Source organism: Nyctibius grandis, chromosome 30 (assembly GCF_013368605.1).
Source record: "Nyctibius grandis isolate bNycGra1 chromosome 30, bNycGra1.pri, whole genome shotgun sequence".
In the NCBI taxonomy this organism is placed as follows: Eukaryota; Metazoa; Chordata; class Aves; order Nyctibiiformes; family Nyctibiidae; genus Nyctibius; species Nyctibius grandis.
The window spans coordinates 552,422-565,467 of NC_090687.1; the positions used below are offsets into that span (position 1 = coordinate 552,422).

The 13,046-nt window shown below is 46.9% G+C and overlaps 2 protein-coding genes across 5 annotated transcripts in view; one reads left to right on the plus strand and one right to left on the minus strand.

Moving 5' to 3' along the window:
• IFT140 (intraflagellar transport 140) overlaps window positions 1-450 on the plus strand; it is a 101,192-nt gene extending 100,742 nt beyond the window's left edge. For all 4 annotated transcript variants that reach the window (XM_068420061.1, XM_068420060.1, XM_068420062.1 and 1 more), the window contains one exon: window positions 1-450. In XM_068420061.1, coding sequence (XP_068276162.1) covers window positions 1-201 — 201 coding nt within the window. In that variant the 3' untranslated portion in view covers window positions 202-450.
• The window catches only part of TELO2 (telomere maintenance 2), a 20,805-nt gene continuing 8,050 nt past the window's right edge, over window positions 292-13,046 (minus strand). Inside the window, exons 11-21 of the mRNA XM_068420039.1 lie at window positions 11,971-12,081; window positions 11,262-11,347; window positions 10,858-10,949; window positions 9,770-9,886; window positions 8,691-8,762; window positions 7,991-8,158; window positions 7,187-7,278; window positions 6,281-6,380; window positions 5,806-5,870; window positions 5,061-5,176; window positions 292-1,947 (exon numbers count right to left, since the gene is read on the minus strand). Of these exons, the coding sequence (XP_068276140.1) occupies window positions 1,844-1,947; window positions 5,061-5,176; window positions 5,806-5,870; window positions 6,281-6,380; window positions 7,187-7,278; window positions 7,991-8,158; window positions 8,691-8,762; window positions 9,770-9,886; window positions 10,858-10,949; window positions 11,262-11,347; window positions 11,971-12,081 (1,123 nt within the window). The 3' untranslated portion in view covers window positions 292-1,843. The remainder of the gene's footprint in view (window positions 1,948-5,060; window positions 5,177-5,805; window positions 5,871-6,280; window positions 6,381-7,186; window positions 7,279-7,990; window positions 8,159-8,690; window positions 8,763-9,769; window positions 9,887-10,857; window positions 10,950-11,261; window positions 11,348-11,970; window positions 12,082-13,046) is intronic.

A 13,046-nucleotide genomic window follows, 5' to 3' on the forward strand; every position in this document is an offset into this window, starting at 1 on the left:
GCTTACCGCTATCTGGAAGAGATGCAGAAAAGAATTCCACCCACAAACGTGAGCTACTACGTGAGTCAGCAGACCATTGAGGCAGTTCACCGAGGAGCAGGGGTTCCCCTAAGCCAAACCCTGGTTCCAGAGCAAATTCACCACAGCAGTATGGAGAACAAGGAGGTGGAAGAAGTGGCTGATGAAGAGGAGGACCCTTGATGACTTACACTTACCAAATGCAAAGCTGACTTTAATACCAGGACACTTATTCTGTCCTCGTTAGGGGTCAACACACTGCTGCGACAAGGCTTTTTGGTTATTACCAAGAAATGTATTTTTCCTGCTTGACTGTACAAGCAACAGTATTGAAGTTATCATCTCAAACCCTACACACACAGATTCACGTGTACATCCTGTAATGAAGCTGGGTTTAGTATTTTAATAAATTTGAAGGGGGGAAAAACCCGACAAGAACTGTGTATTGTGATTTCAGGCCTTTTGCCGAGTACAGAAAAGAGCTGAGTAACTGAGGTGGAAACTCCTGAGCTGACAAAATTTTCAAGTACAACTTTGATCTGCTAACGCACGGATTTGTCCTGCCCTAGAAGTCAGAACTTCTGAAAACAATCTCTGTCCTGTTTGGGCAGGAGCTTGGGTAAAAGTCAAGCTACTCCCCTGCTGCAGAATGAAGGGAGACGTCCCCCAGCCCAAAGCTTTTGTATTTAAATACATCATAGGGTCACGTAGGCTGGAGCTGCCATTGACAGAAATCTGGAGTAGAGCTCAGCATCATAGCACGGCTGGGGTTGGGAGGGACCTCTGGAAGTCACCTGCTCCAATCCTCCCTGCTCAAGCTGGGTCACTTTGAGCCAGGGAAGCTCCTTCTCCAAACACCAGAATTACATCAAGTTACTCTGTACTAGTCAGATTTCAGGACGCAAATTTCTTCCCTGGCACAAGCAGGACTGTGAGAAGTGAAGCGCAATGTAAGCAGCCACGGTTTTGCTCATCTTTAAGCCACGAAGGTGTATTTGTAAAGTCACCCTCACACATTTCCTACCGACCAGTCCTTCTGCTCAGTGATTTTTCTTTTTCCCATTTTGTGCCTTGCTTCAAAACTCGGGGTGAATACGAAGGTTTTAAATTCTATGCTTTCAGGGAAGAAGGGTGAGGGGAGATTTTAAGGCCAAAATCTGGACGTTCGTTATCCTTTAATAGAAACTTATTTCTGTACTGAGAGTATACAAAAAGAACTCCTGCTGTGTTCCTCCCTCCCCACAGCACAGCTCTAGCTCAAGCCTTTAAGGTTTGGCACATGTTCAGAACTTCGGTGTAGCTGTTCAGTCCTTACGTCTCGTCAGCGGTGTCCTTCCCTGCACCACGCCACCTCTGCGACCAGCAGACCAGTAACCAGTCCACCAAACGCTGACCGCTAGAAGACACGGGAGCCTTTGCTACGGGCACGTCACAGACACAACCCTGGGAGGTAAGTGGCCCTCTCCAGCCCTCCTGTTTTTCTGACAAGAAGTCTGCTGTGAGCTCTGCCCTGTATTTTTAGCAGAGCATTGAAACCTGCCAAGGTTATAAATAGCTGGGGTGGGGGCTGGGGAGGCGCGGGGAGGATGGCAGCGCTCGCCTACCTTCCTGCATCTGTACACGCCGTACCGGATAGCAATAGCTCACTCAATTGGCCTCCACTACAAAGTCCAGATGTCAAGTCAGGTTCGCTGGCTTACAGCTCTGCCCCCTTCCCCCTTCTTCCTCTGCTCCAGCCAGGTGACTGCTGAAGAGGCCCCCGCAGTGCCTACACACATCCAGCTGGCAAGAGTATGAGGTAGAGGTCATTTCTTTTGCCCTTCGGCTAGGAAGGGACAGTTCTGAGTTTCTTTTTCAGGTTCTCCATTAACAGCAAGTTCTGCAAGGCCAGCCTCCTGCAGTCCCCGTCTGGATCTTTCTCCACCACATCTGTAAAAGAAGCAGTCACTGTTGGTTAGAAAATGGGAACAAGGGCCCCTCACCTAACACTTCTCTGAGGTTTCACTGACCGTCACAGAACAGCACTAAACGTAACAGCAAAGGCAGCTAAGTCTGGGCTGGACATCAGCACTCGGAGGAATTACGTTAGACCAGAAGGCAAAGATGCCCAAACTTGATCAAGCAGTCCGAGTTTAGCTAAGCCCCGTCATGTACAGTAACACTTAGTTCATTCTTGTAGCAGAAACAAATAGTCAGCTGGGCTGAAACACTACAGAAACTGCCTGACCTTGCATTCCATGGGATAACCTCCATGCCAGCAGCTGTACTTGTGCCCTTGAGCTGTACATAACCTTTCTACAGCTGATCTACTAGCATGAACACAGTTTGCAATTAGAAATCCACTTACTCAAAAGCCTACAGTCTCCACTCTGCCAATTCCTGCAGTCTAAACAAATGCTCAGTGCTCCCTCCTGCAATCTGTGGTCACGCTGCCCTTCACGTGGGGGAAAGAAAGAGGCAGGCCCCAAGTTTCAACACATTCTCCGTTCTGAGATCAGTTCTTTCACGCTTTATGCAGCGTGTAAGGGAGGGCATGAAGCTGCTTCCAGCAGCTGTTATTTCAGGGGCCCTTAATGGGCCTGCAAAGTAAAAACCAGGATGCACGCAGGATGTCTGAGCAGAGGGAGCCTGGAAGAGCAGAGAGGCTGTGTGAGGATATCCTGTACGCACGAGCAGTGTGCTCAGAGCCCAGCGCTGTCAGCCCAAACACATGACTCACTCAGATGGAGCTGGGCTATTTATAACCGCCGGGAGAGCTTCACCATGGTGCTTCCACACTCCCTCTACAGAAGGCAAAAAGGGGGAGGCTACAAGACAGATTAGTACAAGCTCAAAAGCTGAGACTGCTGTTGGCACTGTTTCTAATTGCCATGAGCACAGACCTTGAACTGCTGCCACCGAAAGCGAGGCACAGGGCACCGGAGGATCGTCCAGGTCCTTACATCAAACAAACCCACCTATGACACAGCTCTACAGCACTTGCAAGGGGTGGGGAATTCCCTCAAAGGCAGCTGCTGAGGAACCGAAGGAACAGTTTCCTAGAAGTGTTGAGGTATTCCCTCCCTCCCCCGGGAAGGATTAGGCTACTCCACAGTAGGTCCAGCATGGGCACTGACAGACAAGTACAAGGTGGACACTAGCCTCTGTCCCCAGCCGAAGTGTCCCAAAGCATCCACTAAGAGATAGTACCGTGACAGTGACTGAAGTAGTTTCTTACACCACACTGCAAACACTTTCTAGCAGGGTTCTAGTTACAGCCCAAAGGCCGAAGGGCAGGAGCAGTCAGTCATACTCACACAATGAACTGCAGGAGTCTGCATAGACTCTGATATAATAACAAACGGGAGCAGATTTGTAGATTTCTACTAAATGCTTCATAGAGAACATTTTCTAGCCCTCTGTCCCTCATTGTGCTTTAGCCATAGCACGAGAAATGTAGATGCTTTAAGCTGAAACCCAAAGTGGTGACTTCTCCTGGCCATTACACGTGGTAGTAGAAGGCTTGCGTGCTTGACTGCTTGTCATTTGTCCCAGCCACAGCAGTAGATCCAATACATGACACCTCTTGCAAAGCTTGTCTGGAAGAGTCATGAAGCAACAGCAAGTCCACTAGCTCAAAACCATGATTCAGGCGCAAAAGTAGGTCGCTAGAGACTGACTTCACCTGTCGGAGCAGCAAGGAGGAGCCCAGTGCCTCCCTGTAAGAGCTGTTTTACCAACAATCTTACAACAAAGAGCAAAGGCACAGCCCAAGAAGCTGTCGCGTTTCAGGAAGCAGCTCTAGAAGGATGCGCAAGTTTCAAATTGCACTTAAATCACACCTGACCAGACATGGAGCTGAGTTGTATTCTTTAAGGTTTCTGAACAGCTCCTAGGACAATGTCCCCTTCTCTACCATACACACAACTGTGATCTTATCCTGCTCTCATTCCCACCAGGATCTACCATGCAATTTTCATGCAAAAGCACTACATGTAGAGATGGCTGCTCACTACCTACAGGCATAAAAAGATGCTACTACCTCCGTCGTCCTCTTCCTCCCAAAAATAACTCACTAAAACCAGATCACGCAGACCCACATGCTGAAAATCCATTTATAACGTTCCTGGAAAGGCTTTACTTGGCAATAGCAGTGTTAACTGCAGAGACAAGCAGATTCCTCAGAGCACACCATGTCATGGGAAAAGTAAAGCTGTCGGCCCCACAAGGCAGCTCTCTTCCTTTTAAAGGGCACAGAGCTCCACAACCTGCAAGGATCAGAGGCCGGCTGGGTCAGTGTCGCTTCCTGCCTGCTCCCTGGGGGAGGCCAACTCGCCAAGAGTGAGAATGGTGAAGGAAACCAACCCAGGGAATCACATGAGGTCCACTCGGAATGCAGTGGGGGCTTCAGAGCTACAAAGCGCACAGAGTTATTTCCTCTTGTCCTTCCAGCACGCTGCGATACCCGACCACCATTTTGTGCAGTTCCAGCCCACCAGAACCCTCAAACGTAGCTTGTGTTGATGTAAGGTGCGTTGGGTGCAGCACGCAAAGTCATTTGCTGTCTTTCACAGGTTGTTCCTTCCATCAGCAATAGGAAGTTAGGAGATGGGGCCATGTTCTTTCTCCTATTTTTAGCGCTAATGAAACCCACCTTCTGTGCACATGGTGTAAAGGGGCCATACAAGCCTCGTATGTTACTGCTGGCCAAAGTCACTGCCTGGATGTAATACACAATATGACAATACTTTTGGCTGCTTCGACAGAGAAAGGGGCACATACTACATTTTGGGATTTTCTGGTTGGCCTGTAAGGTGAGGACAGCATGCTTTGAAACGCCATACGCAGCTTTCAGCTTTGGATACCTCAGTAATACATCTGTACAGCACACAGCATGGTCTGGTACTTGCCCTGAACTTACAAGCAAGCAATAAGTATGCTTATCATGCAAATCTATGGTGCACAACACAAGGACATTACTGCTACCATCCCAATTAAAGAGATGCTGCACAAAGACCACACCACTAACCAGAAAAACACTGGCATACACCACCACATCTTACCTCCCAGCCAGGACTGAGTCTCCAAAAGCTCTTCTGTCATGTCTTCCAGAAGTTGCTCCGCAGGGACACTGATGAGCATGGAGGAGACACAGGACAGAAGACCCTGGCGCACATACCTGTTGGAGAAAGACTGAACTGGTTAGAGCCTGCAGCTTCATGCTCTACCTTAATTTCCTCACCTCAGGGTTTCTCCAGTTTCAAATGTTTGTGATTAGGATGACTTTTGCCTTATTCCTACTGATTAGGAGCGTAATCACACACCAGCTAGCAGAGTGCTCACACAGAGCCCCTGCCATGCTGTGCTGCAGGGAGTTTAGCATAATTCAGAGTCCCGGACAAATCTGAGATCAAACCAGAAATTGGATGTTTATAGCATTTTGGCTATGTGTCTTAATTTCTATCCAGGTTTGAATGCTGGAATTGAATCTAAAGTTTTCTGAGCTCCCTGAGTAAACACAGATTAAACTATCACATGGATCAAGGAATTTGTCATGCTTTCTAGAGGTATCTCCATATTAGAAGACACTAACCAAGTTCATATGTTGGTCTGACATTAAAGCAATGCCTTCACTACATATTCTTGCAATACTCAGTCATAAGAACACAAGGCTGGAGGAGAGCATAGAGTTAATGCCCTAAGTCATTGACATTCTCAGTCGACTGCTAGTCTCAGACAAAGACAAACCGTGCCTGGAGAGTGGCTCACAGCTTATCTTCAGAAATGAAAGCACAAACTACAACTTACGAGTCAGTGTGGAAACGCAGAGCCCAAACGAACTCCAGCAGTGCCTTTCCCATCGCAGCGACTGCCTGCAACACAGGATTATGACAGAAATACTGAATACCTTCACATTCACACCGCCCTACAGAACTGGGCCTTGAGATACACTGTTGTGAACACCATGGTTACAATTAACTTTATTTTACAGATGAGGAAACTTTGGCAGTAAAGTGAAATGATGTGCCCAACCTCCCACAGAAGTTGATAGTTTTTCTACCAGAAGCAGCAGAAGATAGTGCAGGAGTGTCTGAATCCCCCCTTCTCCTTTCTGACCATTTTTTCTCAACCCTTTTTGCAACTTCTCAGCACATACGACTCCAATTTGCTGCCAGTCTAAGTGCAGCAGGCCCCAGAGCACACCACTATTTCAGAAGGCACCTCTGAGTCCCGAGGCTGAAAGTCTCTCCTGCTGCGTGCCAGCTCCCGCAGCCTTTCTTACCACAGTGTGGACAGCCAAGTACATCAGGATTGCTAAAGTGTGGACCAGTCTTCCAAGGACCAAGTGATCTTCCCCCAGGAGATCAAACGTTGTCAAAGGCCTGCAAGTGCAAGATACACAGTCCTGTAGCAGCGAGAAGGCTGATCAGTGCGTCTTTGGAACAGTCAGGGTGGTTACGCAGGGTGAACCGTCCCCCACAAGCCTGAATACCTACAACAGTCATCACACAGTCATTCCCAGTTCAACACAGGCCACAGCTGTTTGCTCTCCTCTTTGCTCCCAGACCAGTAATATCCTCTACTCTTACAGCAGGTATCACTTACTCTACCAACAGGTTTACTTAGAACTGCATGCAAAAGCTAGCACCACTGCCATACTGGAAACAAACCATTAAGACTGGTATTACAAGAACCTTGACTCTCATGGAATCAATTACTCAGCCATCCTTAGGTAAGCAAAGACTTAAGTGACTGACAATAAACTGTGTTCCGTAATGTGGTCACAAGGTCCAGTCCAGGTGACAGGCCCAGACCTGAGGCAGAGTTAGCTTTGGTTAAAGACTGCAGTCCGAGTTGTGCGGTTTTGTGTGACACTCCCAAGGGTGAGGGTCAGCCAAGACAACTGGTTTGGTACTGCCAAAATCATCCACCTGTGTACCTGCCAGCAGGTTATTCTTCATAATGTATCTTCACTTCTGCAGGGTCTTACATACTCCTGCCCAACAAGAGTTCACAAGTCCAAGAGACCACAAGTCCCTCCTCTCTCAGCTTTATGCACGAGCCAGGCATCAGTGCGGTGTCACTGGACTCCCACACAGCTTCTGGGCTTTAGCCCACTGCTCTGAGGCAAGCGGAAAGGTTCCCTCTGGCAGCTGCCAGGCCCACATCCCAAGGTGTTCACACTCACCTGTCAAAGTGCTGAATCAATGGAAAAAAGAAGTGCCCAGCAACAGAATTGAACTCATTTGGTCCGGAAGCCAGTTCCGCTTGAGACGGACCCTGTGCAAGAGAAAAATGAAGTCTAGACACAAAATGCAGCATCCGACTCTTCCACTTCACTGGACACTGTCAAGACTATGAGTTCCTTGTAGCCATCCCCTTGTCAACCACTGCTTGCCTGTGGCTACTAGTTTCCAGACTAGATGGCTCACTTCCCATTTCAGATCCACTCACACATCTAAAAATTTCAGTACAACATAGCTCAGTACTGCTGGGTTAGATATAAGAAACAAGAACATGCAAGGGATAAAGGAGTTTTGGAAAGCAAGTTCTCCAGGATGAACCAGAGAGGAGTTCTGGGAACTAGGAAACTGGCATCAATTTATCTCCCTGAAAAATAGGAAGGCTGAGACAGTCCAGTCCAGAGGCAGCTACTCTGATGGAAGAGGCTCTGGGATCCCCGAGATGCAGTCACAGCTCCCTGCAGTGGCCAGACAAGCATAGAACAGCAACAACTATCGCTCAATGCAAGGCAAGGAGTTCAAGGTTTATTTTCCTCTCCCTGCTGGGGAGAGGACTACAGGAACAGTACTCTGCACCAAAAGATTCAGCCAGATACTAAGATAAATTTATATTTGAAGTTACACAGTCTTTCCTTTGGGTTGGGCACAATTTCATGGGTATTTTGCTCTTTCCAGGTAAAACTACAGCAACTCCTAGTGTCCCTATTTTTGCTGGATTTGACATTAGCTTGTTTCTGCCCTGGCCTCACCGTAGCAAATCTCCGAGTTTTGCTTTTGATCCTCTCATCAACAATTCTTCTCCAGTCCTTAGAGCCGTCACTTCCAGGAAGGAGCTGGGTACAAGGTTTCTGGGCAGCAGAATGCTTGGTCTTCCAAGATTTGGGACAGGACAGTTCCTGAGCTGCCAAAACCAATACCTAAATGAAAAAGAGGGAGGTTCTGTTAAAAAGGGGTAATCCCTGTACTAGGGAACAACAACAGAGTTACCTGCACCCAAACTGACATGAACAGCAAGGCAGAAAGGCACAAGAGGTTTAGAATGACAAACAGGAAGGTAACTGACCCCCAAACAACCAACTGGCTCTGAGGTCACTTAGCCCTGAACCAGACCAGTGGCTCCTTCTTCAGACAGTACGTGAAATTACGTAGGAGTCGTCACAGGCAGATTGTGTCTTTTGGAAAGTTAAGCTGTAAAAGACTGATGATGTTACGAAGCAGTGGCTTCTCCCAGGGAAACAACCATCATGTTTTGCATTCTGCGGGGAAGGACTGCTGGCTAACTGGAGTGCAGCAGGGTTACAAACAAGAGGGGAGTGCCAGGCACAAATACTGACCACGCCTCTGCCTCCTCCTACGAGGAATAAAAGGTAACCCCAACACATCTCAGGGCAACAGCACTGGTGCAACAAAGACACGAGGAAAGCGGGAAGCGAAGCGAAGAGCACTTACATCGAGGATGTCCATGCGCTGACGGAGACTGTAGTTCAGAGAGTAGAACTGGGAGGTCAAGTACTTTGCCACCTGTACAGAAAAATCAAGGTGCAATGAACACAAACCCAGGCTGGAAACAGCCTGCCCACTAATTCTAAAAGCACTCCGTCTCAGGAGAAGTCCTGCTTCCTGTTAGTTAACTACAAGCCTCCAAGAGAAGGGAAGAGACACACTGTGAAAATAGGAGAAATTCAGATACTTCCACTTCTAGCTTCTTGCAAAGGAGTAAATGACAAACGGGACTTTGCCGTTCTTCTCTCCTTCCTATGCAGAGGTACCCAAACAACTGCCACAGCAGCTCTGGCACTTCGAAGACAACCTTACTGCGGCCTTTCAATACTTAAACGGGGCTTATAAGAAAGATGGAGAGAGACTTTTTACCAGGGCCTGTACTGACAGAACGAGGGGTAAAGGTTTTAAACTGAAAGAGGATAGATCTAGATTGTATGTAAGGAGGAAATTCTTTGCTGTGAGGGTGGTGAGACCCTGGCCCAGGTTGCCCAGAGAAGCTGTGGCTGCCCCCTCCCTGGCAATGTTCAAGGCCAGGTTGGATGGGGCTTGGAGCAACCTGCTCTGGTGGAAGGTGTCCCTGCCCATGGCAGGGGGGGTTGGAATGAGATGATCTTTAAAGGTCCCCTCCAACCCAAACCAGTCTGTGATTCTATCATTACAATCACCAGTCAAGTCGTCTTCTAGAGAAGCCCTTTGTGCCTCAGCTTCCCTCTATGCGAAACAATCTCCCTGAAGTGCAACAAGTCCTCATCTAATTTGCCTTGTCAGGTACACTCATACTAAGTCTCCAAACGGTTCCTCCAGCCTGTTACAGCCCTGACAGAGTCTTCTCTTTCCTGTTGTTTCAGTCATCCGTTGCAGACTCTTCATAACATAGCCCATCTCTGCATCAATGCTGTCAGACACGAACTAGCCATTCTACCACACTCCGACAGCCGCTTCTATCAAGCTAGCAAGAGACTTCAGCTGCTTAAAATTTTGCCTCTGCCTCAATTGGAAAAAGGAAAGCAGTTAGAAGAACTCACAGGTATTGGGTCTGTGGTTAAAACAGCTACTTGAGCTCTCTGACGGAGCTCCACAAAGCCTTCAATGCAGGTCTTCTCCTCCAGATGCAATAGGATTTTTGCCAGCTCCACGCTAACCTGCTCAAAAGATGAAAAAAAGGAATCAAATCCCTGCAGGTCTTTTCTTTCTCACAGGATTTACACACCATTTCTAATGTTTAAGCAAAGACAATGAGCATATGGAATACAGGCAACATGCCTGTTATTTAGGAGGGAAAGAAAACACGTTAAGCCATCAAGGCAGGTTTCTCAAAACTCTGAACAAACCCCTATGCTGATTTCTCTGTCCACATTCACTGTGGCTTTTTGGACAAGTGGTGGCATCATGAGATAGGACAACTTGTCACTGTAACTAATGGCTTAAAGGGTACAGTACCACACCCAAAGCCCATCCAGCTCAGTAACACCTCTGATGAGCAGCAGAAGCAGATTGCACATTGTTACCAGCCTACACCCCTTCTGTGTCTCAGCTGGCAGAGGTCTGTATCTCTGCCACCTTCAGGCGTTCACTAACAAGTGAGCACTCATCACACCGGGGACCTTGTCCCAGGTTCCTCTCACCTGAGCTTTTCATCTTGACCAGTACAACCCAACCCACGCCCTCTGGAAGACATTATGCTTGTAGGGGAATAACAATTACATTCAATTTCAATTCAAAATCAATTAAATTCAGAATTAAAATCAATTGGTCTGTGGAATTTGCAGCTGCTCTGTAAACTGCATTTCTAATGTTTTTTCTGCCCAGCACAAAGCATGGAGCTGCCTCACGTAACTGGCAAGCTCTGCTTGCAATGCATTTCATTTTCAGCGCTGGCACTGCTAAATGCCATACTGTTGCCAGCAGCTTTGCCTGCTACTTTGTTCCTTTGTGCTCTGTAGCCTCACCTCCAAAGCGACTGTTTCCTTCTATTTCCCTTCCCAAGTTGAAAGCTTTAAATCCAGCTACACATTAGCCTGGCATGCTGCTCTGCAGGCATGTTTCCTCTCCTCACGAGGGCAAAGGCATAACCCTGTATTACAGCCCACTGGTAACTTAGCTCATACTTCACCTCTCTTGTTGCTGCTGGATTCTTGCGAACCAAACTCTCAAGAGCCTTGACTGTAGCTTCCCATTTGTCCACATCTTCAGATCCTGTCAGGACTGAAGGTAATCAAAAGACAAACAAAAGCTATTTAGCAGAATGGTTGTGCTGGTATATGTATATGTATATACCCCCAGCTTTCTTCTGCCAATAGTTTATATAGTGATATAGGCAGATATCACTGACCCAGCACATGACTGGCGTTAGGAACTAAACTGAAATTCCTCAGAAATTACAGTTCAACACTTGAGCCCAGATTACTGAAATCCTACAGCTTCTTCAAATTAGCTCAGAGGAAAATAAACCTACACAGGGACTGCTCTCCCAAACCCAGTAAGAAACAGATAAAGACTCAACCCAAAATCTCCTACCTTCAATACAGTCTCGGATATACACAGGAGCCTTAGTCTTTAGTTCTTTATCCTCTGACATGTCATAAGGGATGAGGTCATCATCACTGTAAAAGAAATAAAGGCAGGAGTTAGCCTATGGGGCATAGACTGTCTTCCTTTCCCCACCTATCCACACAAAAGGGAAAGAACCAGCACATACAGTGTCCTAACACCGTCACTCTTGCATCATCCAGCAGCACTGCTGAAGCTTAGCCTGAACGGGTTCCTTAGGAAGTTCTATAAGTTACTGTGAAGCTCAGTGAAAGAGCAGTTCTGTGACCAGGTCTGGAACTGAATCTCCTGGTCAAGTGCAGGAAGGAGTCAGGTGACCCAGAGACTAGAAGCTGATTCTTGAGATTTCTTTATATATTGGTAAAGTGCCAGGATAAGGCAGGTCCACTATTAAAATGGGCAGATATATCCATAATTCCAGGAAACATGTATCCAAGTCAAACAGAATAAATACAATGGCTGTACGCGGTGCAAACTTTGCTCAAATTATTGATGAACATATTTGAGTGCAATTTCCCACACAAAGTCCCACTCTGCTGCATACTGCTCAGCTGAACAAGGTCAGAAAGCACAAGATTTGCCAAGAAATGCAGCTAACAATAGCTCCCTTCTCCCCACATATGTTCTGAAGAACCTGCCACTATTGTCCATTTCCTACCAGTTGCTTGCCCCATACCTGTCAAGCTCAGCATCCGACTCCTCATCTGGCATCACAGGGGCTGCTGCATGTGATTTGTTTTTACTTTCCAATACCAACGGCAGCGCAGCATCTGCCTTCTCATTCCTGCTGTGAGGAACAAGAAGTATTAAACCCAATAAAGTAACAGCCCTTACAAGCAAGAAACTACCCACACCATCAAGCACAACGACAGATAATTATTTCTGCTGCAGTCTTCCACCTAGTTTGGCCTACACAGGAAACAAAGTCCTGGGAAGTGGAATGGGGTGATGAGAGAAGAGAAGCAGAATCTCTTAACAGAAGAGCAACGGGTAACAAAAATTAAGCTAGCTAATTTGCTGTGGGGAAATTAGGGGAAACCTGCACCACCTTGTACCTAGGACTGCTATGGAAAGACTCATCTGTGATAACTGGATCACACTGGCCTGCACCCCATGTGAAGCTATGAATGAAACTGAACAAATGGGGAAGAAACATCTTTAACCATTGCTAGTGGGATGAATACAATAAGGGAGAATTTTTTTCTGTCTCTGTACCTTTCTGTGAACTTTGGCATATCCTTTCATCTCTCTGCTTCTCAAATGCTGCCTATGCTGATTATGCACCTAAAATGGGAGCAATAAATCTCCTGTATTTCACTGGAGTGCTGGACAGCTTCATTTGCTAATAACATGAAGTGCTTCATTCATCTGCTGATAAAACTAAGTGCTTCAAAGAGCCTCAGCAGATGCTATGGAAGTCAAGAGCATCAAAGAACCAGTCTTCAGACTGACAGGCTGGATTTTTGTTACTGATAAATGGTCTGGGAGCACGCAGCCCAAAGGCCCAATTTCCCAGGTGCGAACAGAAAGGCCCATTTGATTCTGCCCAGGGCCCTGGAAACTGCAGCATGGTTTCACCATATGCAGCTATCAATTTTAATACATGCTACCATTTGAATTATGAATTTAACATAACTACACTGCACTGTAAGAATAAGGTGCATTATAATGCTTAAGAATACGCAAGACATCTTGAAGACTGTATACAGTTCTAGTGTGTAACTCAAAAAAAGGTACGGAGAAGAGCAAAAA